Genomic DNA, 20,302 nt, shown 5'->3' with positions numbered 1-20,302 from the left:
CGGCGGATGCTCTCAGGCCTCCATGAGAGGTGGACGTGCTCCTTAGCAGGCGGCGTCTCGTTCGCGCGTTCGACTTCAGCCCTTGTGTGGGAGTCGTAGCGCCCTAAGCAAGTGTACTTGCTCGGTCTTGCGGAGTTCCCTATATGGCCTGCAAGCCCGTGAATGTCGCACTGTGCTGCATGTTGGGTTAATAACCCCCTTGTTGTTATCCTGCCTCGTGCGTGGTTTCTGTGTCGTGCCGGAGAAAACGACGAACCCGGCCGCAACGCCTTCGCACACAGCGGCAGTGGAGGACGTCGCATCCCTACACTGTTGCGTATAGTAGGTAAGCCTTGTGCAAACCTATCTCCACAAACTGAACTCTACACAAAGAACACAAGAATGGAGTGTACAGCAAAAAAAGGCACGAAGAGCACATGACATGTTTTTAAAGATAATCGCGGCACTGAAATGACGGAGATTGGAGAGGCCGAACATCAACAAGCCTGTCCGATCCTTGTGAGTTGAAGTGCTACGCTGAACTTTATGAAAATGTTACACCAACAAGGCCAAAAGTTTACCCATGCAAAGTTCAAATTACACCCACCCTTTCCGCATTTTGCAGACTTCTTTTTGTTGAGCCAATCTGTACATGCAAAGATGTTCCAAACTACGTGTGAAATAACAAGTGTAAAAAGTTTACTTTGACTTACAATTAATAAAGTTGCATAGAAGTGTTCCTACCTAAGCAGATGGCAGTTACAGCATATGTTGGCAAGAAGTCAGTGAAGGTTGACCAGTTGTTTAGCAATATACATCCTCGTGAACATAATGTTCTTGGAAGTTAATGGTTGACAACAAATAAACCAATATTCCAAGTCCCCTCCCCTGATCTGTCTCCAAGCCACTTTCAAGCACTGTTTATATAGAAGCTACGCCTTATTGTGCAGCAGTTAAACTGAGTCTTGGAACAAGGTGCACTGGCGGCAATAGTAGCATCCCCCCTTTGCAGTCTTTAAACCTCTGAACTCTTTCTGACCACTTTGCCAATAGAAGTGGCATTGCAAAATCCCAGTGTACTTTGTAGAAAACCTTCCTCCGATCATGCGCAGTTGTGCGGTCCATGAACGTATATCCCAAGGTATACCGAAAACCACTGAAGATTCAAGTGAGGTCATCGGTAAAGTATAAAGCGAAAATTGCGACGCAACTTCCATGAGGAAAACAAATGAAAAATGGTCGCCAAAACTTAAAGAACGTAAAGAGGATGTTGCTTAAGTTTTCCATGACACATGTTCTGACACAGAGCTTGTTGAACGCTGCTAGGTGACAAGACACAGCTGCAGCCTGAACAATTTGACTATGCCATCTTGTGTACAAAGTTGAGAAAACAGAAAACTTCTGGTGTCGCGGTCCATTTGTTACCATGTATCAGCTTCCAACAACCCTGGCCTTCTATCTATAAATTTCGCTAAGGCACCTTGCCGGGCTAGTTGGTTAAGATTCATCATTTTCACTGGTATAGCGCACCAACAGGTCGATATCTCCACTTGCCTTTTTTCATTTCTAGCTTAACGTCAATTTTTTCAGTTGGTGTTTGCGGTGTCTTGACTACTCTCTCGAGTCCATGTTTGCATTTCCTGCCTTATTAACATGAATACCAACCTACTAAGCAGCTCATCTCTCCTATTTGAAGTATGTATACCATCTAGAATTACCACTCTGTTCATTTGATGTAACAATAATAATGAGGTTCTGAATGCGAATGTCAATTCAAAAGCACTAAGGCCTCTAGCATTTTTGCCGGCTTCAAAAGTGCAACTGCTGTCCAGAAGGTCAAATCCCCTCATTGCGGGGTTTGTTCACATGGTAGCATAGCTGTGAGCAACGTTAGATAAATTTTAAGACTATAAAAAGAGCTCTAAGTAAAAGCAAGACACGCAACTACCAAGAAGCCACATATTATGCAGCCTAGAATCTCTTTCTGGTAACCTAGAATGCTGTGGCACAGGCCATGCACCTCAGCAACTGTTCAGCTTTTCTTTCTGAACTAAAGCTTTGTAGAGCCAATATGGATATCTACAGATTGCTCTGAAAGTAGCAGTTAAGTTGCCAAAAAGTAAAAGCTCCACGACTAATAAATTTTTAAACTCCTATAGATGCAAGTACACCCAAAACATCATTTTAGATGTGCTGGTTGAATAGGTATTAGGTAAACAAAGCAACAAAGCAATAAACTGCCAGCTATGTAGCTGCAAAAGCAGAGAAAGGAGGTGGCTCTAGTGCCATGAAAAATCCATGAAAGTACTATCAACAAGAAAAGCTTGGTAGATGTTGAATCCACAACAAATGCAGATTTCCGCTACGTCAGTACTTAACACTTTTAATTAGACTGGTGACTGCATAGGTAAGATGTGAAGTGCAGTATAGAATATTTCTTTCATAATTACATTTTTAGACAAAGTGGGAATTTAGCTTCATCGAACATTTCGTGTCTCACAAGCTTTTGCTTTTGATGGTACATATTGAATATACAAAATGTTTCGTATAATGGACACATAAATATTGACAGAAGCTGCAGACTATTTCACAGATTAGCTTTGCAAAATATAAATTAACGAAGCCATGCAGTGCATAAACTGACCATTCATAATTGAAATGTAAAAACCTACTAAACAACTTCACCATCTCGAATTTCTGATAACTGCAAAATTGTAAAATGTGAGCACATTGCCACAAATATTGTGTTCACATGATAAAATGATGAAGTCACAGCCAATAAAACACACAATGTAGCTGTTTTCAGTTTCTTACTCGGCTTCTCCATCGTTCTCATCGTGAGGAGGGGTATGCATACGTTACCATCATGACTGTAGTCAGGTGGCAACAATGCATGACCTTAAGGTGCCACAATATAATGGAGTTTCTGGAAAATGCAAAACACAGCTAGGTAGGTAGTTTTGCTATTGAAATGTGCTGTTACTACTGACTCTGTAGCTGCAAGTGCACGCTGAATCTACTCGAGTGCATTTAGCGAACCTGTGTAATTATACTGATCGACAGAGAAAACCCAGTTCTCACTTAGCTGCCCCATCACAGCATCATGTTACTTCACATAAGGGTTCCTGGTATGCAGGATGTAGATGCATGAACTTTGTGGCTATGTCGTACCACAGTGAACGTGATCGACATCTGCTCGAACTACAAGAGCAGCTGAAAAATGCTACATTGCGCAATTAACCGTAACAATGCAGTATTGCTAGCTACCAGTCACTTCACCGCAGACCCACAACAAATTTTGGCACCAGCAAGATTTCGCAGTGTATACAAGCTTCTGAACACAGTATTGAATGCTAGCAGCTGAATTCTCTATTTTTATATCTAGATGCGTAGAACGTGCACACAGTAGCCAATAGTTGCGCCAAGTAGAAGAGTCCATTTTAGGTATTCTATAAAATTCATAGACAAGAAACAGGCACATCACTCAAGCCTGTTCTGTAGCATCATAGGTGAAAGTGTTCTTGCAAACGTACACAGAAATATTGGCAATTGACCTTGAAAAATTGTAAAAACTAGGTTTATGTTTGACAGAAACAAATCGCATACAGGAAAGACAGTCTAGGACACTGCAACGGTAAGGTTGTAAATTTCAAACTGGGTCACTATTTTTCACACTATGCATACATTTACAAGAAAGATAACAATACAATTCCACTCGCCAGTGCCCCATTTTACAGAAAGGCAACATTTTGCAAAACTAAGTCACGTTTCCAGACGAAATGCACTCGTCATGGTGACACATAGGCAAAGTACTCTTCTACAGCATGAATCATTGTAACCAAAAACAATCATAACAATAATTTCTTAATATAGCTAGCAAGAGCCTTTCTACCGTTGTTTATGTGAAGCAATTGTATGTCAGTTGGAGGTCACAAGAATAAGGGCCACATAATAATGAGCAGGAAAAGCACAGTGACTGGTTGTGCAGCAATTCCCAACTATGCTCATTTATGGAAACCATTGCACTTCTCCCTCAAATAAAGGTTGCACATAATTGACACTTTGGCATGAATAAAGTTAAGTTGATAGATAGCATACATTCTGATGTCACTCTGTATACCCTGTGGGAATCGAGAGTGCCCTCCTACCTGGCGCCTCGTTCTCAGCTGCAGCCCGCGTGCCGATGGGGTAGCCCGGGCGCGCATAAGCGCCGGCATCCGCCAAGATGGCTGCCAGGGCGCCTCTTGGTCTGGGCCAGTCAACCGTTGGCTTCTTGCCGCGCTAGCACGTCCGGGCACGCTACGCTGGTGCGCTGCGCGGGCGTACGTCACAACGCAGGGCCATTTCCCATTGGGCGCGTGTGACATCCTCCTCTCCTACGAGCTGTGTTGTGCCCGACTTCGCTCGTCGCTGCAGATGCTCTCAGGCCTCCACAAAAGGTTGACGCGCTGCTTAACAGGTGGCTTCTCGTTCGCGCGTTCGACTTCGGCCCTTGTGCGGTAGTCGTAGCGGCCTAGGCAAGCGTACTTGCTCGGTCTTGCGGAGTTTCCTATACGGCCTGCAAGCCCGTGAGTGTCGCACTGTGCTGCATCTTGGGTTAATAAAACCGTTGTTGTTGTTATCCTGCCTCGTGCGTGGTTTCTGCGCCGTGCCGGAGAAAACGACAACCCGGCCGCAACGACTTCGCACGTAGCGGCAGTGGAGGACGTCGCATCCCTACACGGTTGCGCATAGTACGTAAGCCTTGTGCAAACCTATCTCCACAAACTTCACTTATTTTGCAATATTTTCACTTTGACATGACTAGCTCAAAACAACACTCTTCTTAATTAAATGGAACTTTGTACATTACCTTTGAGTTAGCCACAGATGCCTAATAAGCACCTCTTATGGGATGCTTGGCTCACCATGTGGTTAGCACTGCACAGTTCATCAGGGCACTTCTGTTTGCTACCTGCAGTACATAGCAAAAAGCTTAGGCATTCAAACAAAAACAAAGCAAGTATAGCAGCAGCATTTCGTCATTCGGAGATAGAGAGGGGGCAGGGGTAGTGCAGCATTGTTCTTCATAAGCTACACACACATGCATTAACTATTTTAGTTTGGCGCATTAACAGCAGATAGGAGTGAAGATGCTTAGAGGAGACAAGCAGCCGCATATTTGAAATTTATTTATTTATTTATTTATTTATTTATTTATTTATTTATACAATACTGCAGGCCTAGGGCGGCCCAAGCAGGAGTGGTTCGTTTTACATCAATGATGAAAACCAGGTTTAAAAAAAAAGAAATACAAATTGAGAGCAAGAAGAAATAAGCAATGAACAATCGAACAAAACACCAGAGAACAGGAGAGGACTAATCAGTGCATATTTCAGACATATGGCACATAAGAAGGTAAAAACCAAAACAGGCAAAAAGAGAAAAAAATGACGCAAGGCAGCAATGATCATAACAGTAGCGTAGCTCAGATTTTACACAACTAGATATGGGAAACCAATCACAGGATAAAGGCACCGTTACAAATTTATCCTGCGAGCTGGTTAAACAACTGAAGAACATTATTTGACAAGAAGGTTTCAGATGGTAAGGCATTCCAATCACTTATGGTGCGCGGGAAAAAGGAATGTTTGAATTTGTTTGTGCGTGCAAAAATCGAGTTAAATTTAAAAGGGTCGAATTTCTTGGTGGGTCTATGGGGCAAAAGGTTTAGATAACGAGCGGGGTCGAGTGCAAGTTTACGGTTCCAAAGCTGATAAAGAAATTTTAGTCTTGTTATTTTACGGCGGCTCTGTAAGGTCATGATGTTGTTTGTTTGCATTAAAGAGGTAGGCGAGTCATGTCGGCGGTAACGATTATATATGAACTGTACAGCCAGCCTCTGAATTTGTTCAAGTTTGTTAATGTCTTTTTTAGTGTACGGGTCCTAAACGATACACGTGTATTCAAGACGAGGCCTGATTAGCGTGTTATATGCAAGAAGTTTAACATGGGAGGGGGATTTTTTTAGTTTGTGACGTAAGAGGCCGAGCTTACGCCGATTTGATGCACAGATTTTGTCGATGTGCATTGACCAGGTTAGATTATTTGTAAATGTTAAGCCGAGATATTTAAAGCTATTGGTTTGAGAAATTTCGACTCCCTTTACAGAGTAATTGAACACAAGAGGACATTTTTTATTAGTTATGCGCATGTACACCGTTTTAGTTTGGTTAAGCTTCATTCCCCAAATGTCGCACCAATTAGATATTAAATTGAGGCTGTCGTTGAGGGTAATTTGGTCATTAGTTGATTCAACAGCTCTGTACAGAAGACAGTCGTCCGCAAATAAACGAATAGCAACGCTTTCGTGCACACAAGAGGTTATGTCGATTATATATACCAGAAATAATAAAGGCCCCAGGACACTTCCCTGAGGCACTCCGGAGTTAACTGATCCAAGATCTGAAACGTGACCACCGACATCAACAAATTGTTTTCTATGTTCAAGGTATGGGGCAATCCACTTTATTAAAAGATGCGGGACATTAAGTGTATTAAGTTTATAGAGAAGACCTGAATGCGAAACCCTGTCGAATGCTTTGCTTAGATCTAGGAATACTGCGTCAACTTGGCCGGACTTGTCGAGAACTGAAGAAAAGGTATGCACAATAGAAACGAGTTGAGTGGTAGTAGATAGGCCCTTACGGAAACCATGCTGGAAGGGTGTTAAAATATTGCGGGAATTTAAAAAGTCGACCAGATAGTTGGAAATAATATGCTCCATGAGTGTGCTGCATGAATTGAGAAGCGAAATAGGGCGATAGTTAGTAACGATGGCTCGATCGCCAGTTTTAAAAACAGGAACTGTACGTGCAATACGCCACTTGGCGGGGACAACACCTTCAGAAAAAGAAAGACGGAATATAACAACTAGAAATTTAGCTATGGATTCGGCATACCGATAGAGAAACATGTTTTTAATCTTATCAGGGCCTACAGAGGATTTCAATTTAAGATTAGGTAACATTGCAACTATTCCTTCATAACTGATGAAGTCAGAGTTCAGTCCGGTTGCATTACGTATCTCTCCAATATCTTTACAAGGCACTAAATCAGAATAAACGAATTGAAAGAAACATTTAAATTCATTCGCAATCAGCTGTTTATCGGTTATAGTTTGATTTCCTATTATTATGCTATTAATGTCGTCACGCCCTCTCGCATTTAGGTGACGCCAAAATTTTGAAGGATTAGTTTTAATAAAATTAGGCAAGGTGGTGGAATAGAAAAATTGCTTACTCGCACGAATTTTATCCACTAGTGTTTGGCGCAGGGTTCTGGATAACGAATTGTTTACCTTTCGTTTTTTCAACCTTTTGATCTTGCGTACTAAATGAATGATATCGCGATTGATCCACGGGTTTGTGCGGCGCACCTTCTTCGTTTTCACTGGAATAAAGTTATCGATGCAGAAATGGCAAATTGTTTGGAACTTGTCCCATAGTAAGTTAACATCGTTATCGGCGAAGTTGTCGAGTTCAAAGTCTAAATAATCGAGAACACTTTCGTCGTTAGACCTACTGAAGTCTTTTACAGTTTTTTTTTTGTCGGAATCATGCCCTAATCGTCCACCCAGTTGACACGTAAAAAATACAATTTTATGATCAGACAAACCGTCTACCACTGTAACATCTGTTTCAGACAAGGTGGCACTGTAAAACACAAGGTCAAGAATTGAAGAAGAATTTCCTTGTACTCGTGTAGGAATGGTTACGGCTTGGTTAAGATTGCATGCAAGCATAATGTCGAAAACCAAGTGGTCATCGGAAGAGGGGGAAGATAAAGAGGGCCAGATTATATTTGGAAGGTTGAAATCTCCGGCAATAACAATGTTACTTTTAGAGAATCTGATTATATGATCATATAGTTTAGTCAAGAAGGAGGAATCGGCACTAGGCGCCCTGTAAACCGCAATTAAAATAAATGACTTGCCATTACAGCTTATACGCAGGCATAAACTTTCATGGCCGTCAATCTGATCTAACGGATCAGCACTTACGTTACACCTAAGAACAACAGCGACGCCTCCGCCGTGCGAAGGCCTGTCCCGCCTATGAATGTGGTGGGAAGGGGGAACAATATCAGAATCGGGTATTCCATCATGAAGCCAAGTCTCCGATATTATGGTCACGTCAGGATCATGGGTTAGGAGGACAGATTCGAGTTCACTAGCTTTATTTACAATGCTTCTTGCATTGATGTTCAAAAGACAAAAATTATTCGGGGGGATGGCAGTAGATTGTCATGTACTGACTTTGGGGCGAACAGTGGAATAAATTTTGACACGCGCGTTTTTCACGTCATCCCAAATGTACACGTCATTGTCAATGTGAAGCTTATCGTTGAGAAGGTACACGTTTTTGCCGCTGTCTTTATCTGGTTTGGCACTTTCCCGCAGCAACTTCCTTTTTCGGAGCGTTTGCCGAGAGTAGTCGTTTTCTATGAATATCTTGGTGCCTTTCAATTTCTTTGCGTTTTTGAGGATATTCATTTTTTCGTTAAAGTCTTGCAAGTACAAAATTACGGGACGACTCACACCCTCTGGACGATTTACACCTTTTTTTCCAAGTCTGTGAATTCTGCCAGTTGCGGTACATTTCACGCCCAACTTTTTATCAAATACTTCGCTGATTACTCGAGTATAAAGATCAGCGTCGGATTCATTCTCTACTTCAGATATGCCAAACACCACAAGGTTTGAACGCCGACTGCGATCTTCAAGATCAACAAGCTTTTCAGAGTGTTGGGTAACAGATGAACGCAGAAACGATAGCGTGTCATCCAAGGCAACATTGTTTGAGGGTATAGACTTCATGCTCTGAAGAGACTTGGCTATTTCGGTGACTTGAGAGTTAAGTGCGGCTATAGCTTCGTTTGATGCAAGCAACTGTGCATTCAATTCAGATATCGAGTTAAAGATTTTTTCCTGTCCTTCTAGTATGAGCTTTAAAGTATCAGCATGCGGGCCAGGGTTAGTCTCAATATCTCCGCAGAGCAAGAGTTTACAAACCAGAAGGCAGTCATACACCATAGTCATACATGTCCGTGGGCACGGCAGGATAACAAGGAACCTGTTGTTAGATCGTACCGAGCAGTAGGAACTACCAACCTGGTGTAATAAACGGGACGGGCTTGGAGAGCATAGTTGATTTCACATCGCCTTGCCCACTGAAGTAGAAGCGTTGGAGACCATGCTTTATAGCTGCTGTCGTTGGTGACGTAGTCGACCAAGGCGTCACGTAGTTTTCACACGGTTGATAGGCCAGGCGATCAAAAGTTGCTTCGATTCGGGGGAGGATGAAGCAGGCATGCGCGAAGCGGGTAGCCAGAAGAAGGCTGAGCCAGGGAACGGAGGCGATGGGGGCTGTCCAGCGGAGCCAGACAACACGCCACCGTTCAGCAGCACCTGGGTAATAAACGGGACGGGCTTGGTGAGCATAGTTGATTTCACATCGCCTTGCCCACTGAAGTAGAAGCGTTGGAGACCATGCTTTATAGCTGCTGTCGTTGGTGACGTAGTCGACCGAGGCGTCACGTAGTTTTCACACGGTTGATAGGCCAGGTGATCAAAAGTTGCTTCAATTCGGGGGGAGGTTGAAGCAGGCATGCGCGAAGCGGGTAGCCAGAAGAAGGCTGAGCCAGGGAACGGAAGCAATGGGGGCTGTCCAGCGGAGCCAGACAACACGCCACCGATCAGCAGCACCTGGGTAATAAATGGGACGGGCTTGGTGAGCATAGTTGATTTCACATCGCCTTGCCCACTGAAGTAGAAGCGTTGGAGACCATGCTTTATAGCTGCTGTCGTTGGTGACGTAGACGACCGAGGCGTCACGTAGTTTTCACACGGTTGATAGGCCAGGTGATCAAAAGTTGCTTCGATTCGGGGGGAGGATGAAGCAGGCATGCGCGAAGCGGGTAGCCAGAAGAAGGCTGAGCCAGGAAACGGAAGGGATGGGGGCTGTCCAGCGGAGCCAGACAACACGCCACCGATCAGCAGCACCTGGGTAATAAACGGGACGGGCTTGGTGAGCATAGTTGATTTCACATCGCCATGCCCACTGTCCTCCAAGGAAGGCAGAAATCCTCCAAGGAAGGCAGAAACACTCACTTGGGATTTTACAGTACATATTCTGTGCCATCTAGAAAAAGTATGCAGAGGGCTGAATTTCACTAACACTTGCACACTATTGGGCCAATGTGAAACGAAAATATATTGCACTCGCTTTGCTGTCCAGCTGGTGCTTCCGAAATTTGCTGTCGTTGCACAGACAGCAAAGTGGTCTGGCCAAATTTAGGTATACCCATTCCAACAAGCACCGCTGGCTTCAACTCCAAGAGACAGCACCAAATTAAGTCACTTGATAGTGGCATGCGACCAATGCTAGGTACCCAAGCATTTGAATAAAAATTTTCAGTATATTTCAGTTTCATGTTCAATTTCTATTATTTTTCCGCGTGTCACCCTTTTTTTTGATGCTGGATATCGAGATAAAGGCAAAATATTTTTAAAATATAGTATTACAATATGTTTACCAGCAACAGTCCTACTACATCATACCAAGTAGTGCTAGCGGTATCACTACGAGCATTTAGAGAAATGTCAACGGCATATGTCAGAGACCTTTACAGTCCTTCAATGAGCTGCAGGTAAAGGCGGCGGCAGCTAAATGAACTTTGAACCCCTTCAGAAACCGAGTGAGCTGCTTTTTTTCAAAAAACTTGCGGGCGCAAGGTGCACACATTGACGGAAATAGATATAGCCCCGGCTACGAGGACTATACCACTCGGAGTGGATGTAGCGGTACTCTTGCCAAACCATTACAGTGAAGGCAGCTTCTTCGTCCCTTTTCGCCCTGTGAGCTTGGGAAGCGCCCGGGCTAACGCGCTGTGTACCCCTCAGGGTTGCTCCAATCAGGCGATCTCTTCCGTATGGTGTTTCTGTTTTGTTCTTTTAGGGGCGAAGCTCCTTAGGGCGTGGGCTGTGCGTCCCCTGTAGCCTGTATGTAGCCACCTCTAGTTCAGTTCTTGCAGTGTTCACTAGATGGCGGTACCGTCCCCTGTATGTAGCCACCTCTAGTTTAGTTCTTGCAGTGTTCACTAGATGGCGGTACCGTCTCCTGTATGAGTTCAGTTCAGGCTGTCAAGGTGGATGGACGTGTTTTTTGAGCGCCCCGGATCGACGGCGCAGATAAGTGTTTTTGCATGTTTTGAGCTTGTCTTTTTAATTATAAGGCAGCGGTTGAAATCTTCGTAGTACTTATTTTATGATACGGCTTTTTCGGGGGCCAGACACCAGGTATTTATTAGTTAGTGCGGGTGTTTGTGTTTGAATTTTTTTTGTTTTTTTCCCACCCCGTGGGGGAGGTGCGCGTACATTGAACACGCAAATTTTTGTAGTAGAGCTTACTTTCCTTTTTTTTATTCGAAGTGCAGGGCTCGAGTTTAGTAACTATTGAGTATAGGGACAATTGGTGTCAGAAGGGTATGGTTAAAAAGACCGTAAAGTGTTCAGGATGTGGAGTGGGTTTGAAAGTGGACCCAAGCGTAGAAGCGGATGGAGAAGAGGCTGGCGCGAAGTGTAGGCAATGTGAGGTCGAGGAAAAAATGGAGAAAATGATGGTTGCCCAGAGTGAACTGCTGAGGAGAATCGCCGAGCTCGAGACTGCGGTGGCGACAGAGCAAGAAAAAACGAGGGCAATGGGAGAAAGACTGAAGTCCGCCGAGGAAGCACTAGCGAAGCTGAACAAAGAAGTGGCCTACGGAGAGAACAGTAAGGAACCGGCAACGAGAACGGTGGAGAAGGAAAAGCAAGCAAGCTTGGAAAAAACAGGTTTAGCCGGTTCAACTGTCGCAAGGCCCAGCTTCAGCGAGGTAGTGGTGGGGCAGGAAGGGAACAAAGCAGCCGGCGTCACAGGTGCAAGTAGCCTCCAGGTGCAGAACACTCCAGCTGAAAAGTCACAGCATGTGATAATAGCCAGGGACTCGAATTTAAATCGATGCACAGAAGCCATCAAAGAGAGGGTAAGAGGTGACAAGAGGGTTGCGGTAGGGGCGTTCCCAGGACGCAAGCTGGAAGCAGTCAAGAGGCAAGCGAGCGCAAAGCTCAAAACGACAGCTGATAGACGAAACCTCGTGATAATTTCAGGCGGTTTAAACGATGTCCTCAATGAAGATGCAGAAGGACTAGCAGCCACACTGGCGAAAGGCGTCGATGACATGCGCGCCACTTCTCCTAAGGCACAGGTAGTTGTATGCACGATACCGGAGGTACCGGTGCGTGATAGCAACCTGCAAAGAGTGTGGTCAACGCAAACCAAGAGATATGGAGGATGAGTCGAGAGAAAGGCTTTGAGGTGGTGGAAATAAACAGAGAGGTGCATAGGTGGGGGGGTTTTCAACGAGACAGAATTCACTTCTATGGGCGGCTAGGTCATGAGGTGGGTTGGCGACTTGCAGGACGGGCAGTAGCTTTTTTGGGGGGCAAGCGAGGCCTTCGGGGTACAGGATAGCTAGTAACGAGGAAAACAACCAGGGAGACTCTTCGGCAGCTGGTATGGACAGATACGATTCCAAAGTGGCACCAATATCTAAGATAGGTAGAGTCCGGGGCATAAATAGACGTAGCCACGAGCGCCGAGCCAATTCAGACATGCACGGTGGTAGGAACAGGCTGAAGTGGGAAGAGATAGAAGAACAGCTAAGGGAAGAGAGGCCGACGGTATACGGTTTTGTAGAAACACATCTCAGGGACATGGAACAACCTCCGAACAGTCCGGACTACGCGTGGGAATATTGTAACAGAACAGAAGGCAGCAGAAAGGGGGGTGGTATTGGGGCATTCATTCATAAAAGTACAGACTGGCAAAGGGTCAAGCAGGAGTGCAAGGAACATTTATGGCTAAAAGGGAAAGTGGCAGGTCAAATGACACTCCTTGGTTTCGTGTACTTGTGGACGGGAGCAAAGGCCAGAGAGGAAAACCAGGCAATGGTAGAGTGTATATCAAAGGACATTCAGGAGTTAGGAAGAGAGTGCGAGATAATTATACTAGGAGACATGAATGCGCACATAGAAGATATAGATGGGTATACCGACCCGACAGGCAAAATGATCATGGATATGTGTGAAAGGCTTGATTTGATCATTTGCAACAGTACCGAGAAGTGTGAAGGGCAAATAACATGGGAGGTAGGAAGGCTTCAGTCGACGATAGATTATGCATGATGTCACATAGGATGTACGATAAGCTCAGGGGAATGCACATAGATGAAGGTGGCTCCAGAAGTCTGGGTAGCGATCACAAACGTATCAAGCTAAGTTTTGGAAGATCAGTGAAAGTGGGAAGGAGACAAGATGAGCAACTACAGGAAAATTTTTATCCAGAAAGGCAAATTGAAATAGCCACTAAACAAATTGAGAAAGTAATCACGGAGGATAACAAGACAGTGTGGACATACACGAATCTAACTAGACTCTTTGAGCTAGAGCTTGTTAAGACGCGTGACAAATCACCCGGAAAAGAAGACACAAACCCAAACGTTGGTGGGATGAGGAAGTTAAGAGAGCCATAGCAAAACGTCAGGAAGCCTCTAGGGAACACAGACATGCTAAGCAGCGGAGTGAACCGACAGATGATGTTGAAAGAAAATGGGCAAACTTTCTAAGCTGTAGAAGGGATGCATCCCTTCTGATCAATGAAAAGACTAGAAGGAAGAGAGCTCAGTGGCTGGCAGAAGTACATAAAAAAGATAGAAAGGCAGCTGCGAAATTTTGGAACCATCTAAACTTCCCTGCTTCAAAAAGCAGAGGTTTATAACTACAGCCCAAGGTGCTAGGCTAGAAGGGGACGAAGCTATTGAATATATAAGAACAAGGGTGACAGAAAAATTTCAACAAAGAAGTACTTTATGCACCACAATAGACAAGGACGAATCAAGTGGTGCAATGGCTCCATTTTCACAACAAGAGTGGGAAAGGGCTGAGAAAAGGGTTCCTGGTAGTACATCAACAGGCCCAGATGGCATTCCAATTAGGCTGATAAAGACATTAGGTCCGAAGTCTAAGCAGGCTTTAAGAGAGGCAGTGATCAAGATAATAATCGATGGTGAAGTTCCCAATGGATGGAAACTTAGCAGGATGAGCATGATCTATAAAGGAAAGGGGGAAAAACCTGACATAAACAACTACCGTCCTATAAGAGTGACATCAGTGGTCTACAGGCTGGTGATGCAAATTATAAAGGAAAGACTGCAGGCGTGGATAGAGGATGAGGGGGTGCTGGGGGAACTGCAGAATGGGTTTCGGAAACACAGGAGGTTGGAAGACAATCTGTTCTCACTGACGCAGTGCATCGAAATAGCAGAAAAGGAACACAGGCCCCTGTGGCTAGCATTTTTGGATATCAAGGGAGCGTACGATAGCGTGGTTCAAGAGGAATTGTGGGGAATACTGGACACACTAGGCGTGGAACATGTAGTCACTAATTTTTTAAAGGGTGTCTATAAAGGTAACAAGGTAGTTATAAAGTGGGAAGAACAGGTATCCAAGCCTGCAGAGGTGAAACGGGGGCTTAGGCAGGGGTGCCCCCTGTCACCCTTGTTATTCATGATGTACCTACAAGAATTAGAGGCAAAATTAGACGGAAGTGGACTGGGCTTCAACCTCTCTTTAGTCAAACAAGGAAAACTTATTGATCAGGCACTACCAGCATTAATGTACGCAGATGATATAGTGCTAATGGCCAACAACAAGGAAGATTTGCAGAGATTGATGGACATCTGCGGTAATGAGGGAGATAGGTTAGATTTTAGATTCAGTAAGGAAAAATCAGCAGTCATGATTTTCAATGACAACGAAGGTAGTGAGCTTAGAATACAGGAGGTCACGCTAGAGATAACAGATAAATACAAATATCTGGGCGTATGGATAAGCAATGGGACCGACTATCTGAGGGAACACGAAATATACGTGACGACTAAAGGTAACAGGAATGCAGCAGTCATGAAAAATAGGGCACTGTGGAATTACAATAGGTATGATGTTGTGACAGGAATATGGAAAGGGGTCATGGTTCCTGGGCTGACGTTCGGCAATGCGGTCTTGTGCATGAGATCAGAAGTTCAAGCAAGATTAGAAATTAAGCAACGTGGAATAGGTAGGCTTGCTTTAAGAGCTCACGGGAATACACCAAATCAGGGAGTACAAGGTGATATGGGATGGACATCATTTGAGGGCAGGGAAGCTAGCAGCAAGATAACATTTGAGAAACGATTGAGAGAAATGGGGGAAGAGCGTTGGGCTAGGAAGGTTTTCAGCTACTTTTACATGAAGAATGTCGATACAAAATGGAGGAAGCGAACCAGGAAGTTGACTGGTAAATACTTAGAAAACAGCAGGTGGCCAAACCAAAAAGAACTGTCGGTTAAAAAGAAAGTGAAGGAAACGGGGACTGACATGTGGAAAATGGGCATGATTAGGGAGTCCGCACTAGAGATATATCAAATTTTTAAGCAGGAAATTGCCAAGGAAAGGATCTATGATGATACTCGGGGTAGTTCCCTAATGTTTGAGGCCAGGACGGGAGTACTGCGAACCAAGACGTATCGGGCCAAATACGAAGGGGTAGACACAGTATACAATGCGTGTGGAGAGGAAGAAGAAACTGCCGAACACTTGATAATGTTCTGTAAAGGGCTTCACCCTATAGTTCAGGATGATGGCGCAGAGTTTTTCAAGGCACTGGGGTTTAGGGACCGGGAGGGCAAAATAAACTTTAAGCGGGTAGACTTAACCAGAAGGAGGTTATCTGATTGGTGGCTAAAGTCAAGACACGAGTGAAAATTAAACTCTTCACTGCAAAGTACGAATCCTCAAACTCACTTTTTAAGGAAAAAAAATATATGTAGTTTTTGGTTCATTAGGTGTTACGGCTTGGTGGCGTTAGCCACCGCCCGATCTAAAGGGTACAGCCATATCCATCCATCCATCCATGTAGCCCCCTCTCGTTTAGTTCTTGTAGTGTTTACTAGATGGTGGTACTTGTAGCTGATGATAAAAAGATGCAAGTTGTTATAAACTAGAAAGCGGTACTTGTAGATGATGAAAGACGCGAGATCTTATAAAATAGGAATGATGTCATATATGGCGCGTGTCATTGGTTGAAGGCAATCGTTCGATTTAGTGCGGCGACGTACGCTAGGGGGACGTTGTAATAAAATCCGTTCGCTGTTGGCGCGCGCTCGGAGTCGCCGGATGGATAAGGCTGCACAGCGGAGAGAGCGCAAGGCGGCAGCTGCGCGCGCTCGCAGACAGAATCCCGATGTGCGAGCGCGCGAGGCAAGGGACATCGCAAGCCATCCATCGTCTAAGAACTTATTTGTTCTTAGTTGATTTGTGTATATACACACACAGCGTTTCTCACGTCTTTACACGATGATCGACTGGGCGAATTACACGGAAGATTCACAGTTTACCGATGAATCCCTCCGGAGCTTCGCCCATTCATCATCATTCACCCCGTGAATATGTCGTAATTTTTTTTTCAATACATTTTTTTTCTGATATCCGAATAGCGAGAGCCGCGATGCACCACAGCTTAGTTCTCTGGCGCCCAACTGAGACAAGAAAATCACTAACGGACACTGCGAAAATAGCGAGAGCCAAAAGGGGCAACAAGCTGGACGTAACTTAAGCAACTACTGGCGGCACAAGACCTGCAAACGGTAAAATAAACGCTGTGGGCAGAGTATGCCACGCTAATATTTATAAGTGAATTATTGCAATCATATACAGCCCAGCTGTCACACTTCTGTTAATCAAAGTGGCTTGTTTATCTACACTGAACACGCCAACTGAACTTCGGTCATGTCGCCTGATAACGCAACTGCAACGAAGAGGATGGGATTCACAGTTTAGTCGGTCACTCACCCGGGACGTAGAGGAATTTTCGTCAACTATAACGCGATGCGTACTGCAACATGGCACGTGACAGAAGCTATCAAGCCCATACCGCTAAACTCCTGGTAACCAACTTCACGGTCAGAGGCACGCGACACCATTACACAAAATTCGCAAGCACGCCAAAGCTGCGCCCCCCTCCCCCTCAAAGAAAAGCCGCTTTCGAGTAAGCCTCTAAGCGACTTCGAAGCAGCGCAAACATTCAAGGCATGAGCATTTTGTCGGCAGTCGAAGAGGTCGAAAGAGAGGAAAATTCACGAGAGCCGTAAGATAGGACTTACCTGATGGCGAAATCCACAAAACTTGTTCGCTGGTCAGCTTGGCGGGAAAGCTCCGACACAATGGTGACTCGAAGCAGGGAAGTTAAGGACACCTTGCGCAAACTTCTGGTGCCATATTGTGCGACTTCACGCAACCACAGGTCAGCCGATCAGAATAGGACAACGAATACACGTCTTTGTGTCGCAAATCGCCGCTGAACATGGTCGTTTTTAACGACTTCCGCAACGTTCCGCTTGTCGCCGCGACGTTCCGTTCCTTCCTCCGTGTTCCGTCGTGACAAGCGTCCATGTTGGCTGGCCAGCGCCGCGCATGCGCGACCTTGCGTGCGCCACGTCATGAAATTTTCCTTGTCGATGCGCCGCGTACATACATCACGTGACCACGTCGGAGAGATGTTATCGCGAGCCGGTGCGCGCGGCTGTGTTCTGGTGTCGCGAAGGGGCCCATGCTTGGAGTTTCGTGTTGAAACGATATTAAAACCATGCTTTGCGGTTGCGGTATAAGCTCGCTGTATTCGCTACACCTCCGCTGCAGTACAATATCCTATGTACTTGAGAATAAGACAGTTCGTAGAAATGGTGAGCCTGTCGTAGTTAACTTTCGCATGCAAAAACAGTATAAGTGCACCATGAAATAATACGTACGCGCTGTTTGACTGACGAGATGAACTCACGCATTCAGTTGTGCAAAGCACGTAAACGCTATTTTTTTTTCTTTCGCCTGCTATTCCGACCTCGTTTTCATTTGTGAAGCGAATAAAACAGAAAAAAAAATTGTGCACCAGCTCCGTTAATTTCAACGCACTTGGTTTTTTATTTGTTGTTGTACGCGCAATCTGACAACCATGAAATGCTTTATGATAGGGCATATGAACTTTCACATCAGAGGGATCACAAGAATTTAAAAGTTCCCGCAAGCTCATAACAACGTGAGAAACTCACCGTTACATCGATACTGGTTTCAACGACACATCAGTGATGATAATGAGATGGAAGCACCAATGTTTATATGCTCTCTTTGGCAAAAAAAAAAAAACCCACTTATGACAATGCCACTGTGCCGCATTATCAATTATATCAAATAAGTGTGGCTCCTGCGTGTTCGTGCCAAAAAAAAAGGTAGGGGGCAGAGAGCAACGCGCGTGGCGTGTAATTCTCAAAACGAAAGAAGAAAACGATGAATGTTTGCGTCCCACCACCCGTCTATTATTATGAGGGACTCCGTGTGGTAGTGGTCTCCAGAAATTTCACTATCTGCCATTTTATGAGCTAATGAATAAAAATTATGAAAAATTGACGAAAACCCGGAAGTTCTGTTAGGAAGGCGCGCATGTTCCGCTAAACAAAGTTTACATATTTTTTAGAAGTTTGGTTGTACTTTTGGTTGATTATCATCGTGCGGCGGCAGCACGTGATCCTTGCTGTCACATTCTACGAGGCGCACGCAGGGTGCAGGTATTCAGACCATTCTCTTCCGTTTTTTCCACCTCTCTTTTCATCCTACTCTTTTCTTACACAAAAGCTCTGATGCTTTAGCTCCAAGCCGGGAAAATTACGTGCTGCCAGTGCTGTTCGTAGCAGGGTCATCCCATGCCAAACATACCAGCTATTTTGGCGACCACCTCAAATCGATTTGAAGAAATGTCGTGCTGAATCACTGCATTGAAAGCAGTGAATCACTATGATATTTCAGGAAAAAAAATTGTGGTCACGTGTGTGCTTTCCGAATTTATCCAAATGTTGTATGGCTGTTGTTTGTGAAAAAAATTTATTCTTTAGAGTGTCACTTCCACTTTCAATGCCCAATTTAGTTTATATAAGTAATGGTGACTGTGCGAGGTGTTTTAAGCTAGTCATTATTAGTGCAATATTTTGGCCACATACACTACAAGAATTCAGCCATAAGGGTTAATTTGCATTTCTGCTCTTTTACTGAATATCCGAGAAATAATAATTACTCCATAGAAGGTATATTTTGCAAAAAAAAAAAGTTACCTTCGTGCCACAGAGATGCATTCGATGCAGTGTGTAATTTTATTCAAGACTCTAAACGTTTTTCAACATAAAGCCCACGTTAACAGATACTCAAAAAAAACGGGTCGAAAAGTAATTTTCAATTCTGGATAAATCCGTGACATACCAAATTAATCAGGTTTGGCAAAACCAGCTGTCTGGTCGGCTCCCAAAATCAAGTTGTAGCTATTAGTGTCTACTTTGTTGTCGATTCTTTTTTCTCACTATCTAAATCTTTGGTTTATTTCTTTTAGAAATAATAGACTATTTATTACGCAGTGGGGCGAGAAGTGTCCCTGTGACGCTGGTACCTACAGATGGGGGCAGTATTCCGATGAAGATCCCAAAGGCGATTCAAGTGGAGTTTCGAAAAGCCACTCCGCATTTCCAGGAGATAACTGAGGTCCGCCAGTTTGGTCGCGGAGGCATCCTGTGCTGTTCCGAAGATCAGGAATGCATTCGTGAGCTCCTGCAATGTTCCGAATTCGCAGCGCATCCGGTAAGCCCATTTATTCCGGCACACCTCGCATGCTCGAAAGGATTAGTCCGCGGTGTAGACACAAGCCTGACTCCTGCAGAAGTGCTCGATTTGTTTTCTGTGGCGGGTGTAATTTCAGTATACAGATGCACCCGTACAACTGACAACATAAAATCCCCAATGGAATCGGTGATAGTGATCTTTTTAGGAACAGTCCGACTTTCTGAAATTAAGGCATGGCCACTGATATATAAGGTAGAGCCACTTTCCCCCAAACCCCAGAAGTGTTTGAAATGTTGGCGATATGGACATAGCGTCAGAGGGTGCCGATCAGTTCTTAGATGCCGTCTGTGTGGTGAAAATCATGACAGCCGCGAGTGCAGCTCTGAGAAAGAGAGATGCTGCTTATGTAAGGGGCGCACCCTGCAGACTCCGCAGATTGTGCAGCAAAAGAAATGGAGCTTGCCATATTGGATATTGTAGAACGCAAGCGGTGCTCTCGCAGAGAAGCCGTTGCAGAAATGCAGGAGAGATCCAAAGGATATGCAGGTGTTG

The 20,302-nt window shown here is 44.6% G+C and overlaps 1 protein-coding gene across 1 annotated transcript in view; it reads left to right on the top strand.

The window, feature by feature from the left end:
- LOC142784971 (uncharacterized) overlaps positions 1 to 19,790 on the top strand; it is a 58,823-nt gene extending 39,033 nt beyond the window's left edge. The window contains exon 4 of the mRNA XM_075883390.1: positions 19,549 to 19,790. Coding sequence (XP_075739505.1) covers positions 19,549 to 19,571 — 23 coding nt within the window. The 3' untranslated portion in view covers positions 19,572 to 19,790. The remainder of the gene's footprint in view (positions 1 to 19,548) is intronic.
- Positions 19,791 to 20,302: the final 512 nt, after the last annotated feature.

Source organism: Rhipicephalus microplus, unplaced genomic scaffold, assembly GCF_043290135.1.
Source record: "Rhipicephalus microplus isolate Deutch F79 unplaced genomic scaffold, USDA_Rmic scaffold_16, whole genome shotgun sequence".
NCBI classification, from domain to species: domain Eukaryota; kingdom Metazoa; phylum Arthropoda; class Arachnida; order Ixodida; family Ixodidae; genus Rhipicephalus; species Rhipicephalus microplus.
This window is presented reverse-complemented; position numbering and strand designations above follow the sequence as displayed.